The sequence below is a fragment of the Taurulus bubalis genome, assembly GCF_910589615.1.
Source record: "Taurulus bubalis genome assembly, chromosome: 12".
Taxonomy (NCBI): Eukaryota; Metazoa; Chordata; class Actinopteri; order Perciformes; family Cottidae; genus Taurulus; species Taurulus bubalis.
The window spans coordinates 9,267,132-9,288,002 of NC_136600.1; the positions used below are offsets into that span (position 1 = coordinate 9,267,132).

The following is a 20,871-nucleotide window of genomic DNA, read 5'->3' on the forward strand; positions in this document are numbered from 1 at the left end:
AGACATTCAAGCACGCACGAGCATATGACTTGTGATGGTTGCCATAGTAATCTCCCTGAGGCACAATGCAATTTTGTGAGTAACTGCGACGGGCAACAGCAGCGCCTCAGCTTTGCTTCTTTGATCAAATAGAAAACAGTCGTGTGAAGGCCAGGAAGCGTTTTAATGGATTTTCTACAGAATACATTTTGACCTTGAATCTTTTTTCTTCGTTTTCTTCTTCTTCTATTCAGCACTTACATTAAAAATGAAAACGTATCTTTCAGCTGTACGTTTTTTCTTTTCTGTTTTTTTTTCATTCTGCTCACCCACAGTGTTGTGCTGCTGAACTGGTCGAGCCTTACAACCTGATATGAGAACAAATGTTGCTGTGCATTAATGTTTAAATCTTCTTAATCACTTCTCTATTCATTCTTATTGCCAGAATAACTGACCACCAGAAACAAAGCAGGTGTAGGCCCATAGGCAAGATAATAAATACAAAAAGGTCCCGCTTTAAGGATGTTTTAATAATCATAGTCTGGCCATAAATCTTTTCTTTCAGACCAAGCACCTGCTTTCAGCCTCGATAAACTAACTGTACATTACATGCTCAGCACCAAACAGCAGAATGAAAAAGTTAGTGACTTGCTGAGGATGACAATTAAACATCTGGGGCGACAGATTTTTTTTTTTCCAGACCTTGAGAGTGGGACATTATTTTAGGCCTTTTTTTAGTGGAGACCGAATCATCAAAAAGACAAGCACAACTCCAGTGTGATGATAATGTTGCTCGGTGTCTCGAGGATGTACTTGCCATGCAGTAAAAAGCCAACGACAACCACTCAGCATGACACTGCAAGTGCGACAAAAGTGCTGTGAGGAATTAAAATGTTTTGTCATTTACCAATGTAATCCCCAAAAGGATATACAGATTATGAAAATAAATACTGTCCATCCAGGGAATTGGAGTAAAAGGCTTCACCAACACCAAAGCAGCAAACACTGGAACTCCCTTTTAAAAGGAGAGAAGTTATTTATTTTTCTTAACATAACTCAGAGCTATTCAATTGTCAAGCATTACGCATTAGCTTGATTTTGATAACTTAAATTATGTGCACTATGCATCAGTATTATCTTAGAAAAGATAAGTATCATTCTTTTTGTTCTTTGTTTCATTTTGTTTCTTTCTGTTGATTGTTCTGTTCTTTAAAAAATTAAAAAAAGTAAATAAAAGAAAAAAAAGAAAAAGAAAAGATAAGTATCGGATTGGGACTCACTATTGGCAAATACTCAATATTAAACGACACAAATCGGAATTGAGGGCATTAAAAACTTGTTTGGGACATTCTTAGCGCTATGGTGCTTACTCACGGAGCCGCGTCACTGTAGCTGACTTGCACTACTCAGACAAGTAACGGCACATCAAACGCCAAAGAGATGCCGTGGGAAAATGACAAGAACTTTAATTAGTCAGCTGCTTTTCATCCCCTCAAATAACTAATGCCAGTAGAGATTATTTAAAGTGAACAGCACATGAGGCCATTTGGAAAAAAGCTCAAGGCCGCGGCAATCAATTCCTCAACCTGAAGAAGATGGAATATGTCCCACTGCATCAAATCCGAAAGAGGATTGCGCTGTTGCTCCAATACAAACCGCTTTTAACGCAGATGCACGCACACGCACCTGTTCCGAGGTACAGGACGCTGTAGTGCTCATCATTGACCGCCAGGACGATGTCCGCCACGGCGTGCGTGATCTGGTCATCCGTGGGCAGGTCGAGTGGAGCCACGCCGACAGGCCGGATCACGTCTTCGATTTCCGGGTGGTATCTGATCACCCCGAGGTTTTTGATGTCGTTGTGACCTCCGGTTGTCGAGTTTTTCCGGACACACTGGAGAGGACAAGTGATGTAATCGGTGGGGCACTTGAATAAACAATATGCTCTTGAACAAAGAGTTCTAAATTGCTTCTCTTTTATTAACTCATGCCCTTTAAAAAAAATAGCACTTCAATTTTTCACCTGAAAAAAAACAAAGGCTGACTCATGCAATTGCTTATATTTATTTCTCCATGTTGTTTTTCTCAGTGTGACAAATTTATTTTCTTACCATCCCAGGGCGATTGCCAACGATTGAACTGCTGTACCCCTTCAGTTTGGATGTGGTGAAAGCCTGGTCAATATCTTCGATGGAGTAGGCACAGATCACTGTTCTGCCCCTGAACAAAGGCAGAGAGAAGAGTAATTACATCCCCCATACAAGAAGGTTGAGTGGTTATGAGGCACACGCAGGGCCACAGCTACAATCTCACAGCCGGCTCGTGGCCCTGGAACAGATTTCTTTGTGCATTTTCCTACGAAAGTCCAGCAAAATGTGTCAATTTCTGCTCGTTACATGCGTGCAGTTTTTTTTAAATGAACATCCATCTTCACAGAAAACCACTCGGTTGGGTTTAGGCAACCTCTTCCTCTTCCACTGCTGCGCCGATGATGTCCAGCTCTACATCTCCACAAAGGCCATCACCACTGCTACTCACTCCACTCTGAATGACTGCCTTACTGACATTAAATCATGGATGCAAACCAATTTTCTAAAACTCAACTGTGATGAATCTGATCTGATCATCTAAGTTCCCAAATCGCTCATCAAAACCAGTCACAACTTCTTCCTCACCATCGACAACTCCACTCTGTCTTCCTCCCCACACATCCGCAACCTCGGAGTCGTGTTCGACAGCAACCTCTCCTTCGAACACCACGTCAAACAAGTCACCAGAACTGCATTCTTTCACTTAAAAAAATTGCCCGTCTCCGCCCATCACTCTCCTCATCTGCTGCCGAAACCCTGATCCAGGCCTTCATCACCTCCAGAAATGATTACTGCAATAGCATTCTTTATGGCACAACATCCAAAATCCTCAATAAACTCCAGTACATTCAGAACTCTGCTGCTCGCCTGCTCACCCACACCCGCTCCCGTGATCACATCACCCCTGTTGTCCAGAATCTCCACTGGCTCCCCGTCCCACAACGGATCCAATATAAAATCCTTCTTCTCACTCACAAAGCCCTCCACAATCAGGCCCCCTCCTACCTCACCGACCTGCTCCACCACCACACTCCATCCCGTCAGCTCCGCTCCTCTGATGCCAACCTCCTATTCATCCCCCATAGGACCAAGCACCGGACATGGGGTGACAGAGCCTTCTCTATAGCTGCCCCCTCCCTCTGGAACTCTCTCCCCAAACCCATCCGAGACTGCACTGTCCTCTCCACATTCAAAACACAAATCAAAACCCACCTCTTCAGAACTGCTTTTAATGTATGACTGTGTGCTCTTATTGTTTTTATTTATTTATTTTGTATCTGTTTTATTATTATACTTGTTTTATTACATAATTTTTAGGACATTGTAATGTTGTGTAAAGTGACTTTGAGTACCAAGAAAAGCGCTATATACATTAAATGCATTATTAACAAAACTAGTTAGTTAGGTTTGAGAGAAATATTAACTTAGGTTAAGTATAGGCTGTGTTTTGTTTTAAAAATATATATGGAAGCGGCATTACTTAGGAAAAGACGTTACGTGACAAGTTACTCAACATTGATTTGTCATTTATCACGATTCACGAACAGCGAGGTGAAATGGCTGAAATACCAGTTTTTTCTTATACTTATACTAATATTTCAAAATAACATTTCGTGAGATATCATACAAAGTGCTGTGTGCTTTATGCAGTGCCCTGTTAGCTTAGCTAACTGGACTATTACTGCAGTTGTTCCACATCTTTTATTCGTGTTCTCAATATAGAGATCGAGGCCATGACAGACAAAAAGGTAAAATAAACAAGTTTGTTGATTTTCATCAAGTCTATCCTGACAGCAACAGAGCATTGTTTCTCATTTTGCTGTTAGAACTTGTTTGTGTTTTCAACATGGGAACAAAATAATTGCTTTTGTTTATTGCAGTTTGATAACTTGAGCAACACATGAGCAAATAATACAAACTGCAATCAGTACTTCCTTTGCAAAGCAATTAGATAAATATGTTATCAATGTCTTGCAGAACATCCCAATGTTTTCTGTACTTATTATCAAATGTATGCCAGCTGATGTTGCTGGAACAGGATTTCCAAAGAAAAGCAAAATGATATGGAACCGATACACTGACAAGACACATTTTCAAAATATCATAAAATGGAGGAACTTGCGTGTGTGTGTGTGTGTGTGTGTGCGTGTGTGTGTGTGTGTGTGTGCATATATATTGTGTACATTGTGTGTCGGTTCTGCTGTGTACTACTGTGTCTGTGGTCGAGTTTCAGCTACCGTGTTGTTGCGTAGCTTTGTTTTTTATATCAGTTTTTCATTATTTTATTTGCATGTTCGAGCAGATTTCAGTAAATACGTAAATATTATGTCTGACTATTAAATCAATATTTAGCCCTTGGTCATCTTTGCTCTGCTCCTTATTATACTGCACACTGCAACTAAGGGATTGTTACTCCTTAATTATACATCCTCAACTTGCATTACACTTTTGTCACAAAATATGCTCTCATCTCAATCAATTCTCCTTTGAATAATCAGATGCAACTATTGCTATGTATTATTATACATGTTTTTCGAGGAAATGAAAGGCAGTCTGAACTTTTGTGTTTCATCGACAAACCGAGTGCTGCAGAGATTAATTGTCGGCCAAGCCCAGGACCGAGCACTGTGTCATTAAGAAATAACAATGGGATTTCTTCATTAGGCTTTGGATTGTTGCAGAAAATAAGCCATTGTCTTTTCTTTTTTTTATATTATCATTCCACACATTCTTCATTCTTGTCAAAACGGCTACATTTCCCACAATGCAACTGGACGATTGACAGTTCATTCAAAGATTGTGGTGCCAGAGGCAGCCAGGATTATTATCGTAGACTAAAACTGAAACTTAAATGAACAAACTTAATGAGATAAAATAAGGGCTTTATTCCCAATAAACATGAGTCCTTGTTGGTAAATTGGCTCAGCATTAAACGAAAACATGAAATGATGTTCAGGCTTCTACTGACGGCACCTATCGGGGGTCGCTGGCATTGCCTTTCATCTTATACTTCTAACAGCATGTTCATCTTTGTTTTCACGTCCATTTCCAAAACGCCTCCAGACAGGAGTTGAATCAGGTAGCCTGAGTTTACCCACAACACCCGTTCTCTGCACGTATATACGCATCTTTCCAGCTTAAAGCGAGTGGTCAAAGTGATGATGTGCTCCAGTTCACCATGCATTGGAGAAGAGGCCGTACAGCACTCCGGCCCTCTTATCCTGCGCGGTCAGCACCACCGCCTGCTTCATGTTGTTGTACTGCTGCTGCGTGTTGCCTGAGCCACACATCACCCGGGCCTTCATGAAGGTGGTCCATGAGTCTGCCAGCAGAGCTTTGATGCCCCCTTCGTCCACCTGGAAATAACATGAAAGGACTGTTACAACAAAGTCATAATAGGGCAGCCGGGGTTGCCAAATTGATTCCGAGTTCTACTTTGTGTCTCCTGCCAAGATGTGACATTGATACCTGGAGTCCCTTCCCCTCCCTCGTAGACCCTTTTACAGTTTGCAAACAATGTGGATGCACAGCATGGTGCAAATTAATAGCATTTAAGTCCCCAGATGCTTTAACTATGTCAACTTTGTTCATGTACAGAACATCAAATACCATGACGTAGACTCAGAGGTTTGAGTTTGAAAACTGCCGCCATAAACATGAGCATTTTTGATCAGTCCAGTGGTAGTCAACACGTTTAATAGCTCCGGTTTGAACTCTAAATGACAGCAGTACTATATCACTTTGTACTATGTTGCATGTTCACTCTAAACATTTGGGCCTTCAATCCTTGAGTTCTTAGCAATTCACTTAAAACCAGTGTTTTTCCTTGAAAACAGTATTTATGCCAAATCGCGTCGTCTCTACCGATTATTTAAATGAAACAATCTGGAAAGGGCAAAACGCACTCTTTTGATTGCCCGCTCACAATTCAGATATATGCAATGCAATGGATAAGTCGGGTAGAAAAACATGTTGTGTCTGGACATTTCATCAAACGTGTGATTTCTTACCGTGCAGATTCTGCCGATGCGAGCCTTGTAAGGCTCCTCGTCCACTCTGGCTGTCTTGTTGATCTCACTGAAGAAGAAGTAGATCTCCTCCTTGTACTTTATCGAAGAGGGAATTATGGCTGCACCCGCAAACTGTGGATCTGGTGATGAGATTTAAACGTGGCCATTGAGATATCAACTAGGTATGTGTGGATTATCGTGAGTAAAGAGACATTGCTTTTGAGTCTTTCGTAAAAAAATGTAAAGGAATTTGGAGTGCCATCTTGTCCTATTATATTGGAGTGAAGGCAGTCGTCTCTATGGGCGATATCTCCTAAACTAAACAACTCAAAGCTAAACATTTCAGAATGATAAATATCACTACAGGTAAGAGGAAAAATATATATTGTTTCTATTCAGAGGAGAAATGTCCACTATAAAAAAAGGACATTATGAGAATCAACTGTCTGCTTTCAGTTTCCGTATCGCATTTTTTTCTGCCGTAAATATCGTGACCCAAACCACAAATACGGTGACAGTGAATACTCCTACATGTTGTTTCTCCCCAAGGGAATGATAGTGGGTGATTTACAGAGAGTACCGCCCACCATCTCCATATTCATTAGTCTCCCCCCCCTCTTACTCACTCAGCAGCCAAATGTTCTCCGTCTTCAGGAGTTTCTGGGGACCAAACGTACGGCGGATCGAGCCGGCGTGACCTGCCACTGACGACATGGCGGAGTACAGGCTCCCATCTGAGACAGCGAGGAAGAAAGACGAGAGCAAGAGAGGGTGAACAGTGGGTAAAGAAAAGAAAAGGGCACACGGTTCAGAGGGAGATTGGAGTGACACAGAAGAGGATTGACTGAAGCTGGCGGAAAGGAAGATACAGAGAGAAAGCATTAAACACAGAGAGGGAGAAAAAAAAGAAGGCCCAGGAGGACGGAGACAGAATTAAACGACATGGGGAGGAGAAGGAGTTCAAGAGCAGAAGAAGACATCAAGACAGAATAGCTGACTGCAGTGATGAGCAGCCACCAATCAACATATTCGTATAACCCCACTTAGAGCTCTGTCTCCATAGCGATGCAGACAGGGAGCGCTTGAAATCGTAGCAGCAGCATCTTCATTAGGACTGATCGTTATTAAAATGCAGCGCAACTAAAGCGGAGGGTTCGGCTCGTTGCTTCAAAAAAAATCAATCCCCATTTTGGAAGAATGCCGTCTTGCAGCGCGGACTAACCTCTTTTGATGAATTACACCCTGAACAATTGCTTTTTATTTGATCCAATTGAGCTGGGTGTGCAAAAAACACAGTGTCTGGTGAGCAGGCCTGTATTTTCCACCTAGACTACATGTAAGAAGTGGACTGTGACACTACACATTGGTTTGTGGACGGCCATTTTGGAGCATCGAGTTCTGAATTTTGGCTGCCGATATTTTGGTTGTGATACAAGAGAGGATGGGGGGCTGAGTAAAACCAAATTCTGTCCTTTTTAGGTGACCAAACTGTGACAAATCATTTTCATGAAAAGAAAACACACTATGAAAGGTTTAAATTGGAAACACGGTGAACAGCCTTAGCGGACAACGTCGTGGGAGCGATTTGACAATCACCCTGTAGCCCCGCCCTAAAGCATACTCTGCTTTATGGTCTATTTGACTTTAAATGCACCATCATTTTCGAAAAGAACATCATGCTGTATGAAGAAGACTTGAAACTGGCGATTGCAACCATGAACTTGGCAACGAGATTTACCGACAGCAGAGAAAATGTGTAGGCAGACTTTAGAGTGGGCATATATGCTGGTTTATTAAATTAAGTGTAGAAAAAAACAAGAGAAACTTTGTCTCAGCATCTGCCTGTGTATCTGTCTGCAGCATAAGTCGTGTCTTGGTTACGGCTGCGAGATGGAGCTGAGATGTGCGCCTGTATGGAGCTGGTGAAGACATCAATCACACATATCTGATGCACATCAAGATGGGCAGTGAGCCAATTGTGGGATCCGTCAATCAAACAATGCAGCAGTGATCATTACAGACACACCTTGCAGAAATCTGAACTACACTTCATGCAACCATTCTGGTTTTAAAATGTTTTTTAAATTGTAATTCTGCTAATTATCCCCATTTGTATTCACTTTACGAGTAATCTGAAAGAAAAAAAATGTTAAAAATGTTTGATTTCACACAGCCCTGACATTTTTATTTTCTCTTTTGCATGCAGTAGTCTGTACAACCTGTGTCTGAATTATTTCTGAATGTGTCTGCGCTGTCAGTTCAACAGCTCCATTTAGCAATGTTTTACATGAGTTCTTTCCATGTGAATGCACAACGGCAGATGGCCGACTCTTGTGTGTGTTTGGCAGTCCGGGTGGTGAGATCCCCCAGTGATGTTACACTTGAAAACAACATATATGATCTGCCGAGGCACAGGAATAAAACTGGGTAATTCTGGCCCTGAAGTGTTCTACATATTTAAGTTTTTAGATGTTCTATATCTAAATGTCTAAGGATAAAGTGTGTTATATACTGTACAGATTGTAATGTCCTTTGAGCAGAATGTATGATTTGGGTCTGCTTAAATATAACTGATGTGTTTGTGGTAACGCTTTTAATCTGGTTTGTCCAGTTCTCTTGAAATATACCCAAAGAGCTAAATGTTAATAAAGCTCCTCTTCATCTCCTTCTTCTTTTTAATGCAGCATAATACTGTCGAGCAAGGCCCTCACATCGATAGATAATAGGGCCTTGATTGCTTCATTCACTCGATAGCTTTCAATTAAGTGAGGCTCCTTTTGTTAAATGTTGATTAAAAAGCTACTCACGTATAGATGGAGGGGTTTTAATTTAGAAATGATTGTCCTGAGTTTAATTCTTTGAAGAATATTGTGACGTACAAATTGAAAAACCACACAAGCTATACCGCAACATTTACTCTTAAAGAAAACTAGCAGAGTTATGTTTTTCATCGAAGATATTGACCGATTTGCCGAAACCACATAATAATTTGCTTTTAATAGGGCAACACATTAGATCTTGTTAAAGGTAAAATATACATGTATCAGCCAAGTACGACATGATTTATTAAAATCTACTAACACACCATTCTTGAGGACTGGCTCTTTGAAGTAGTGTGAGGTGCTTCAGATAAAAGCATCTACTCATGTACATGTTATGAATATAAAGTAATAATAAGAGACAGATCACTCCTGCGAGCTCGAGACACACAAGTGTCACTCTGCTGCTCCCAACTGAAATGAGCTAAGTTAATATAAAGAGCTGAAGATGGCTTTGTTCCAAATTAAGATATCTGGAAAAAGTGACACCTTTTTTAAATTAATGTTTTTTTGTAATGGTGACACTCGTACCAAATGGAACAAAGTGGCACACACACCCTTCATTCATTACTTCCTGAAGTAATAAGTGATTTGACTCCTTCTATTTGGACCTATTCATAGCAATATTTCCTGATTACAAGATGTATGCAAATCAGTCAATTTGGTCAATTTTGATAAGCAAATTTGTACGGTACAAAATAGATGATCATTTTGTCTATTCCATTATATATACTTCTAAGTTCAAATATGGCTTTTGCGGACAGTTGAGATCAACAAATCAATCAAACTAAACCACAAAATACATATAAGTGGGATATAATTTGTCTCTAAAAAACGTTATGAATCTCCAGCTGTGGTTCCATTCAATGATCAAGTGAATTTCAAGCAAAAAAGTGAAAAGTCACAAAAAAGGAAAAATGCAACTTGTTCGAACTGATTACACTCCAAAAGGCTTAGGCTCCGCAGGCATTTCCGTATGCTTTTTAGCGCAAAGTTTTATTGAATTTTGACATTTCCATCAAGCTTTTCTTAAGTACTTCAACAATATATATGTGAAAACAGGACCACCGTTACCAAAAGCACGAGTTGAACTTTATCAGTGTTCGTGCCTCGGCAGGTGATGGTCACTCGCCTGCATTTGTGCACGTGTGACCGTGCACTCACAGCACACAGAGGCCAATGGCTTTAACCAAGGTCGTTTGCAATCTGCCTCCAGCTGATTCATGAGGTCATTCAGGTTCACTCGCAACAACACAACTCTTTATAGCAGTGTCTTCCTTTTGTTGATACTAAACCATGAAGAATGTATAATCCTGTGTTTGTAAGATGATAATGTTTTTTTCCGCCCAGTGAATCATGAACTCCTGCTAGTGGGCGTGTAATTTATTTCCCTGTGTTTGTTACCTGCAGGCAAGCTGATGGACCTCTGGGAAGGGTAGGGTGGTGAGATGTCAGAGGCAGACGCTATTTGCCCGTTGCCCTGAACATCAGTCAGCACAGTATCGTTTACCTGCCGGGAGAGAGAGGAGACGTTTGAGCCCGGAGGAAGTCTGACCTTTTAAACCCTGTTCATTCCCGCCATGCGTCATTATGCAGTAAACATCTTACAGTTCGCTATCCCAAGACACAACACTTAGTTATGTGTTTGTCACCACACAGGGTTTAGAAGATGTTATCTTATCCATATTTATTACTGAAAACATCCTCTATGGCAATACATAACTCCCGGCCTTCATTTTACCAGCACAAAGAAATAAGTGAGCTAATAAATAAATGCTAATTGCAATTGATCTTTTAGGCTTGAAAAGCAGCAACAGCATTAAAAAGCTGCATAATAATAAACGGTATAGCATTACAAGGAATGTGTCTGAAGAAACTCTTACCAGCATCCAGCACCTGGGGCTTCCAGCATTTGTTCCACACACGATTATTGTGTCGTTTACTTTCTGAATGACTGTGATGAAATTATCACACTCCAGCTGTGAGAGAACGAGGCAGCAAAAGAGGGGGACAAAAGCCAGAAAATAAGGCAGAAGAAAGAGAGAAAAGGGAGGAAAAAATACACAGATTGGGAGAGGGATTAAAGATACAGAGAGGCAAAAGAGATTGGAGACTGTGGAGGATATGTGGAAAAGTGATTAGAGAGAAATGCAGCACAAAGGGAGAGAGAGAGAACCAGACAAGACTAGGTTACTGAGAAAAACAAACAGAGGACCAGAGGAAGGTGGGGTAGAGAGATAGAGAAACAAAGAGCGAGTACAACATAAAACAGATTATGAGAGCGAAAAGAGGATTGCTCAGTGAGAGAGAGAGATTTAAGAAAAATTGGAGGTGATCCATGCTCTGAACATTTTTGGCAGACAGCACCCGGGGGGCTTAGCCGCTATGCCCCATATGCATCACTTATTCATTAAGTACAGAAAATGGACTTCTATATCAAAGGCATTACTGGATGGATAATGGAAATGAATACTGAGTACAACCTTTAGGGGTATATCCAGATTTTAGGTGGCGCTCATGTTGGGTCGCGTGTGTTTTTACTGTGTCTATAGCAACAACCCCCCAAAAAAGTGCCTTTTAGAAAACAATCAAATCATGAAATTTTGCTGAAAACAAGGCTGGTAAAAACTGGAGATGGAGGAAATGCATCAACAAATCCAAAAAGCAGGGCCAAAGCTTGTGTGTGTGTGTAGGTGTTGTGTAGGCGAGTGGGTGGGCTGGGTAATCTGTGTGTGAGTGTGCACATTTTTACTTGGTGTGCTTATGTTCTTGAGAGAAATACTTTGAGTTTGGACATGTTTGTTTAAGGGGCTTCACGTGGTCCACGCAATCTATGACTGAGGTTGTAGACTTCGTAGCTGTCAGACTCAAACCAACGTCTTCTTCAGTAGCATCAGTTTTGATCAGGCTTCTTGTCACGCATCATGTTGTTTTAATGCACTGCTTGGCAAGAAGCTCTCACTACGGCTAACAAACAATGCTCACTGGAATACCAGTGTATTGGCCCTGGGTATAACATCCATATTTAATCATTCTGCACCTCATGATTTATGTCCAAAGCCAACATTCGGTCTAGTTGGGAGACCTTAAATCTGAGGATTTTTGCTGCCTAATCACACTGTTCGTAGCTATACTTATGAAAATGTATGCACTATAATTTGTATGTTATCCACGTAATAATGAGCCATAAAAAGTGATGTTCTTGGTCTTCCCCCTAGGCCTCTTACCAGTTAGAGGTGGCCGGAAAAAGGGATCTCTAGTCAAATCTTTAAATAATCTTTAGTTAAAAAAAAGCTCTACAAAAGCCAGGACATTATACAAATGTTTTCACAAGCAGAGCAGTACAACCTCTCCAAATATAATCTGAACCTGAAAGACCCTTGTGAGGGTTGACAATGAGTCATTTTGGGGGATTTTTAGGGTCAAAGTAAGATTAGCTTTAATAAAGGCCAACACTTTGTTCTTGTTTTGCTCAACCTGGACCACATTTGCCGTCAGTGTATTTGCTCCTTAGTCTCAGCTTTTGATGTTTGTGCTCTGGACAAACTGGACCTGAGGTGGATTTAAGAATACAGTCTGTCTATTGAATAATCTACAGTTAACCTCCTATCACGATCAAAGGGGTTATATTTTCCACAAACCCTGTGGCTGTCTATCACTGACGAATGTTGCCTTCTGTCCTTCATACCCCTTCCCAGAGCCATTGTCTTTATTAGAATAAGATTCACTGTGTCACTCTCGTTTGCCACCATCTGCCACTGCCAGACCCTCTTGAAGCACCAGCTATGTTTATGCAAGTCAGTGCCTTCTTTGTTTTGTGCCAGAGCTGATGTAACACTTCTACTTGATTTATACTCACACATGTGATAATTTATTTTAGCTTAGATCAGATATGGTTGGAAATATTGAAATGGACTTCTTAGCTAATTGAAATGCAAAGGTGCTCTTGTCCTGATGATGACATGCTCACGGTCGCCACAGCAGACTACAGTTGACATGCTGCCTTGGCAAAAAAAAAGACATTATGTGTGTTGAAATAGAACCATCCCGCCTTTTAAAACATGACTGAATGAAGTCTACAATCCAGGCAGACATTGCTTGACTGCAGACTGAAGGACTTTGAGGTCTGACGCAGCAAAAGTAAATCAGATGTGAAAATAATTAAGAACTTTCACAGCACCGAGCAGAACAACTGAGTTTGAAAGCAAGGTGTCACTTATTTTCTGTTGCCAGCACATTTATTGAAATTCACGGCGATTATTGCAAACCATCGGGCCAAATTCACACAGGAGGCAGAAGCGCCAACAAGCGGCTGGAAGCACTGCCTTCTTTTCCACAAGCCAGGAGCAAATCTGGCAATAATTCAAAACTGATGATCTAATATATACAAGGATCTGAATCTGTAAATTATAACATGCATCCTTGACCTCCCAGCTACACCCTGAGCTACACCCTGATCTTATCCCTGTGGGCTTGCCTCTGATGTACTCCAAAACATATGTGGACAGTGGACACATACATGCACTTGGTTCTGTGCATATTGTGTTACACTGTTGTTTGTTTGGCTAAATCTTTGCAATACTGTTTTGTTAGTTAATTAAATGTAATACTATTATTCTTTTTGTAAAAATGTGTGCATTACTTGGATGTGATCCCTTGCAGACATGAGCCTCGTGGCTCTATAGATGCTGAAATTTAAATTGTCCCTTAAAGGGGAGATACTGTATACCATTATACTGTCGTACCATTTTAATATATTCCCCTCTGTCTGAAACGCTCTGTTTTTAAGGCCTGTCTCTTTAAGCATCCTCTGAAACGCCCAGTCTGCTCTGATTGGCTTGCGAGAAAAATATGGCTTCATGAGACAAAGGAACGGGAGCAAAATCAAATGGCTTGTTATATCACAAGCTGATCACGGTAGCCCACACAAAAAAAACTGACTGACTAAGCTGTCTTATTTCAAAGTTTGTTGGTTGGTAGATATAATTGCACTGTGTGCACCTTTTATAGATATATGATAAGAGAGTATAGTCATATATGAACGATCGCAATAATAGATTTGGTGATGAGTAAGGAGGTGACAACTTATTTTCTTTTTAGCAATAGAGCAAATGCAGAATTTGACCGCGACAATTAATGAAAAATCTGTTTCAATGATTTTGATAATTTCCTGTAATTCTAAAATGAATGAATGCCCAAATGGATGTGATTGATGTAAAATGGGGGAAAATGGTCTTGGTTATTAAACCTTAAAATACAAAGACATTTGATTCTCTTGACAGGCACCATTCTTGTCATCCGGATTTGTTTAATTTCTTTGACGAGCAGCATTTTGAGCACCAATGCATCCTTCTGCTAAAGATTATTCCTGAGCCCCGGAGCCTTTCACATTAGGTTGCAGCTTCCTCACGCTGTTGTACTTGTTTCAGGTCGAATGTATTAATCTGTTGGCATTCGTTCAGTATCTCCGTAGAATCTCATGGAATTATTATGCAGGAGCAATTATCGACAGCTTACTCATCTGTGTTTTGGTTTGTGATGAAGCTGTGTAATTGTATCGCGTCTTTATAAATCACCTTTACTTATGCATTTATTTGTTTGTGTCTTTACTATTTTTACTTAAATTATTTGGCCTTTTAGGTCTTAGAAAAAATAATTAGAACCGAACATGGTAGCACTAACCTCACAGTGGTGCAACTGCAAATGATCATGAAGAGGGTGATGAGAACGATGATGACATCTTTGATAATACACTGATGAGGGAGGAGAGGGCATTGTAGAAAGTGATGGGGGTGCTGACGGCGAGGGTGAGTTTCTACCTCGAGTGGTGCAGCCTTTGCCTTGCAGGTATCAATTGCAGTCTGGTCGGATACCGCTGGGATCTGTGGGAGGAAGGACTGATTAGTTTGTGCCAACTTCTTTCACACTACCCTTTTTGAGCAAGAAACAACCTGCGACCTCACTGCAGCTGCTGATACCAACGCCTCTATGTGATGTGCACTGCATTCAAGAATGTATCATCCCATTAAAACTGTGCTTTACGTCCTTGTTGTACACCCTGTATAAAACCTGTCTCCTGTACTCAACATTTCTCAGACACATTTACATTCACATGTCACATTTATTGTCAACAACCGCCATTAACTTGTTGCTCTCTGTGCAAATATGTGGAGAGAACGACCGATGGAGCAGTATACGAAGAGGCGGAATGAGCTGATGCTTCAGAGTAAACTGCCCCTCAGTCAAACAAGCATTGTTTCTCCATTGCAAAGTACATAACTAAGTTGAGTGACCCTTTCATATTAAATGTATCCCACTACAATTGTTTAACACCACAAAATAAGCCCTCGCTCTCTCGTGCCGCGTGGCCGTCGATGCTCTTTTTAAGAAATGAAAATATTTTTTTCTCAACTGTTATGCTTGGCTGAACAAATCTGCACTGTAAATCATTCCTGACAAACTGTCAGAAAACCCGGCATCAAACATCAAAACAGTCCCTCAATGTCTTCTTGTCTCCAATGTGGAAAACCCAATACTAAGCCAGCAATCGTTTCGAAAAATAGGGCATAGTCATATTTGGCTGAAACATGGAGTTTACGGTCTCTTCATTTTGTCGGGCTAGTCAGCGCTGATACCGCAGCCCACACACTGTGTAATCTTGAACCTATATGTTGACATTATTCGCTCAGTAAATGATGTTTTTGTTCTTCACAGGGGGAGAGATATGTATCGCTTCATTAATGTATGCATGACCCAACTTCCTCTGCCCTCAGCTGCTGAACTGGGTCAGTGGCAGTCATCTCTTTCTCTCTGCTCTCACAGCAGAAGGCCGACTATATATTTGTTGTAGTCCAGACACTGGCAAACAGTGTTTGTAGTAACCTTCACAGAGGTAAAAAAAACTACCAACTCCTCACAAATTGACACATTTGTTTAATTGGTACACCACCGGGAATGTAGAAAGTTATGTTTTTTTATTTGAAGGCTGATTAAACGTAACAATTTTGTTATTTGTGGAGATGTCAATCAAGCCCACTCTTTCCCCAAACAGTCCTGTGAGTAGGTTTAATCAGACAAACAGGTCCTTAAACTTTGACTAAACCTTTAGGTCCCTGATGCTTGTTTTACACACCATACACTTGAACAACACAACATTTCAGAATTCTCACCTGAAAATATTTTACTTCAAAAATATTCAAACTGAATTGGCTAAGTTGTTGTAAAGCCTAAACTGCTCCACTTGTATTGAGTTTTCTTTTAGCAAAATGCAAAAAATGTTATGAAAACTTAAATCTCTGGTAAACAAGTATGCCTTGTATGTGTCTTGTTGTTGTACACTATTGTGTAAACATTTGAATATGATTGGTTATGCTTTTAGTAGAAGTGTGACAGCTCAGAAAATATATCAGATAATTACAATAAATTGCTTTTTTTGCAGCATAATAATTATGTTCTGTATGAAATTACTTATGACAAAAACAACAGTTCGAAAATATATATTGACGTGCATATTAATTGCATGAAGAAAAACAAAAACGGCCCCTGTGTGAAACGCCTTTAAGTTTAATGTGCTAACAGCACTTCCAAACATTGGTTGGTTGCCAAAGCGGTTATAAAAGTGGACCGACTTAAAAACGGTAGTTAGTATTTCAGCTGATGTTTGGCAACTGATCTTCTATAACCACTCTGCTTGGCAGCATAGTGGTTGCCCATTACAAAAAGATTAAATATCTCTCTGCGTACAATACAGCAAACACAGCTAAAAGGAAAATATACCTCCAGGTCGCGGACCCCTCTGTTAGTGAACCTCAACATGTAGACCATCGCCCGGCCGCCCACGTACAGCGTGTTGCTCCCTTCCGGGTGGTACATGCTGATGTAGTTCTCAGGTTTGTTGAAGTGGAACCTGGAGGCCTCTGTGGATCACAACAACATAAAGAGATGAGCTGGCAGCCAAGAGCTTTGCAGGAGTACATTGCTGTTTTAATTGTTAAAATGTTTTTGTTAGTGCAATACAAAATGTGCCCTTTGGTAATTAAATTAAATTAATATAAATGAACTGAACACAAAGACAAAAAACAACAGCAACCATTTTGGATTTCAATAACATAACACTACTTGTGCTGTTAATAATACGCATTACTACCATGTCAATAATTAAAAAGTAGAAGGAGCAGGAAGAAGAAAATATTCAGGATGTTTTCCATAACAGTTAAACATCCTCAAAAATAAAAAAGTGACCACCCTAAAATGAATGTCAATCAAATAGCTGGCAACAAAATACCTTTTTATACCTTTTTTAAATTGTATTTAATATATTTACCAAGACTTTACAGATAACTGAACTCAACAAGATAGTCACTTCTCCGTGAGATAAATATAGAATTTCTGGCTAATATTTGTTGTTTTAACTTTACAGTTTAGATTCAGTTTACATTTCAAGTTATAGGACAATTGGATCCTTTCTGTTGAGGGAACCATACTGAACTTGGTTCATGCTAGCCAAGCAAACTATTCAAAATATACTCTGTGGTGTTGTTGATGACTACTAGCGTAAGGGAGCAATGTTTTGAGTGTGTAATGAGTGGGTGGTCTCCATTTAATTTGTTCTCGTGCGCACTTAGGACACATATGGACACGGATGATGTGAACATTCCTACCAATACATTGACATTATCACAGTGATCTACAGGTGGCAGTAGATCAGCACAAAGCAGAATGGAAGAAGCTGCGATTGAATTTCAATAATTATACGTTTCAAAAATGTAAAAAAGACAGCTTTGCACATTTTTTTGAGGAGGAATAAAAACACATATAAATTTATGTTAAGCCGAATACAAATGTAACACACAAAACAATTAGTTGTGTATCACCTGGGCTAAGCTCCTCCTCCATCTAACCCTGAATAAACAAAGTGTATGATTGTCAGAGGAGCTGTCCTGTTTCTTTCAAGAAACAAAATACAAAAGGGAGACAGAATGCACAGTCCTTAGTCCACATCTTCCACAACACTGCTTCAAAAGGGTATACAACTAAAATGCCAACCCGTTCCCAGTCCCAATTTATCAAATACACCGACTTTCACCCAGGAGACTTCTGTTCATGTCCCATGTGAAACCAAGTCAGCATTTACTTATTTCTTACATAACTTCCATACTTTACGTTACAGTTACGTAACAAGTGTAGTCATTTTACCAGCAAAAGTAACAAACTTACTTTCACCCCACCGACGATCTTTTCCTAAGTCTAAACGAGTATGCTTGTTGCGTAAGTAAACTTTAAAGCTAAGTTTATTTTAAAAAGTGAACGCATGCATGGGAAAAGCAGACACTGTACGTTTCTTCTGAATATTGAAGTTCATTTAGAAAAGGCACTGTGTGTGTGACGAGTGGAAAGTGACGTTTTGTCCCTGACACGTCCAAATGTGACGCTACAGTGGGGGCAGTGAGAACATGTTGGCTATTTCACATTCTGGATGTAATTTTAACTCATAACATCTCAGTCACACTCCCTATTGTTGAGCGTGTTCCTTCCTCTTTTCTCCTGAGACGTTTAATCGTTGCTGTTGGGTGAAAACCTTGAATTTTCTAAAGGTCGGCTTTTTAGGAAACAAGAAAAACATCCTTGTTTTTTAGCTTGTTTTTCCAAAAAAGTGCTTTATTTAACCCTCAAGGATTGTAGCGTTTCCTTCCCCTCGGAGGAGCATGGGATCCTTAAATGAAGTTAAAACATGTTCAAATTAGTGAGTCAGTTTTATAGAAACAAATGCCTAATTGCTAATTAAAAAAAGAGTAAAGCGCAGATGTTAGTTTTGGGAATCGCTTCTACTTGTACGGCATGAATAAAGCGTTATAGATATTGAAGAAAAAAACAGCAGAGGCGAAGTCAAAGGGGTTTTGATCTCAAAGCTTTTGAAGTTTTCCTGTTCTGGCATCATATAATGGCTGCTTTAATTTAATTTACATGGAATCTTTCACTCCAAAGTTGTTTCATAGATAGACCTCAAGGTCTTCCATTATGAACTTAACCAAAAGAAACTTTCAGGCTTACGGTTCAATAGTGTATTAAGGTGTACTGAGAGAGAAGGTCAACACAAACAATGCCTGAACTTTCGCCAAATGTTCTGATATTTAGGATGCAGCCGTAGAGGTCAAAGCAGTCGTGAGATGAGCTGTTGTCTCTCTTTCAGTCCTTCACTCACCCTCTGCCTCCACCTTTGCATATGTCTGTCCTCTTTCTCCCATTTTATGTTGTGTTTGTCCTGCATTGCTTCTCTCTGCCTTTTGATATTATTGTAACTCCTAAGTAGACATATTCAAAAGAATGGGTGTGCATATAACGCACAGTAAAGGCAAACTTCACTATATTTGTATAGTCCCTTTAAAGAAGAAAACACTCTTAATTTGACAACATTTCTCATTTTCACACCTGAACAAAAATACTTTACAGTAACTCACATATGTTTCAATACAAACCATTTCAGTTTTGTGCTATGTTTAGCTGCAATAATCAGTATTTTGTATATTAGGGTTAGCTCACATGTCAATGTGTAATATGAATGGGATCACTCATAGCGATGAACCCACAGAGGATTATCACCCCACTCTGCAGTTCCCTTTAACTTTTTAGCGTCTTCCAGCACATTGTTTTGGTTTTCGGGCTTACAACTTTACTGTTTTGGTCCTATTTCCCTGTCAGCAGTTTTTAGGGAAAAAGCTCTACTCGACCAACTTAATGCACCCTGATCAGCACCAAACCGCACATAGACAAAAGTTGGGGATGAGCTGGTGAAAATAGAGGAGCATTTAGCTGCTCAAGAGCCACTTTAGCCAGAAAAAGAGTGCTAATGGTGCTCTTTGTCGGCCGGTGAATAACTTGTGTAAATAAGCAACACATACACCATATCAACTTCATATGGGATCAAATATATGTCAAATATGTGTTTCACCCAAAAGTGGCCAAACAAATAAATAGTAGTTGCTGCTCTTGTATTTTCTATGGTATGTTTTTATTTCATATCCAGTTTTAGTATATTATATGCTCTCCAGTTTCCAGTACACCTTGCTAAAACGAGTTTAGTCTAAAACAACACGCATACGACAATATGCATTAAAGGTGTACAGTGAGGATCCCTTTGTGTTGAATGTTTTAGGTGTTTATTCAACACAATGATCATTATGAAGGCTGTTGTTTATGTTGATGCTGAATTGTTTTGAATCATATTGAGAGGTGTAATATCCCATTTATATAAATACAGTAGACTCTCTAAAACAGCTTGAAAATGACAACAGTCATGACGGTGGGATGTATTGTATTATGCTCTTAGTAGTTTGTTTGGGAGGGATGCACTTGGAATTTTTCATGATGTCTTGTTCCTACTGAGGTTTAATGCACTTATTGTAATAGCTCTGGGCAAAAGTGTCTGCCAAATGAATGCAACGTAATGCATCCCCCAGCCCCTACAATGTATTCAGCCATCACATCATATCTCACCATAAATTAAACCCAGATTCAACCTAAATCGTATAACCGGGTTGTAGCGCTGAAAGAAAGTTCCTTGACGTTACACAAATCCCCGTTTTGCACCAACATGCATACTGGGGACCCTGTGCCGTCTGAGGACCTCGGCGCTGTCCCTGGTGCTGAAACCGCGCCAGCTCCGAAGCGGCTCCAGCATCTTGTTGTGAAGCTTTTGCACTTCAGGCTCAAACTGCGCCTTTTGATGGATTTCCTCCGACAGTGTTCTATCCGTGTGTGCGCGCGCGCATGTGTGCCCTAATGACAGGCATTCACAGCTCAACCTGCAATTACAACGAGATTGATTGATATGACTTGCACGTTCAGGGCCGTCATCTTGTGGCGTTTTTTACTGTGCTCCTCTGCGGGGAGGGGAGACAGATACAGATAACTTGAGACACAGCCCCCATCTCCGCTGATTGCTGAATACATTAGAGGACTGTGTGAGGTGTAAAA

At 40.2% G+C, this 20,871-nt stretch overlaps 1 protein-coding gene across 1 annotated transcript in view; it reads right to left on the bottom strand.

Moving 5' to 3' along the window:
* The window catches only part of LOC306744822 (semaphorin-7A), a gene marked incomplete at both ends in the record, with an annotated part of 31,626 nt that overhangs the window by 9,560 nt on the left and 1,195 nt on the right, over nucleotides 1-20,871 (bottom strand). Inside the window, 9 exons of the mRNA XM_079227511.1 lie at nucleotides 1,666-1,873; nucleotides 2,091-2,199; nucleotides 5,247-5,425; nucleotides 6,080-6,219; nucleotides 6,706-6,813; nucleotides 10,303-10,408; nucleotides 10,782-10,877; nucleotides 14,718-14,780; nucleotides 16,675-16,814. Coding sequence (XP_079083637.1) covers nucleotides 1,666-1,873; nucleotides 2,091-2,199; nucleotides 5,247-5,425; nucleotides 6,080-6,219; nucleotides 6,706-6,813; nucleotides 10,303-10,408; nucleotides 10,782-10,877; nucleotides 14,718-14,780; nucleotides 16,675-16,814 — 1,149 coding nt within the window. The remainder of the gene's footprint in view (nucleotides 1-1,665; nucleotides 1,874-2,090; nucleotides 2,200-5,246; nucleotides 5,426-6,079; nucleotides 6,220-6,705; nucleotides 6,814-10,302; nucleotides 10,409-10,781; nucleotides 10,878-14,717; nucleotides 14,781-16,674; nucleotides 16,815-20,871) is intronic.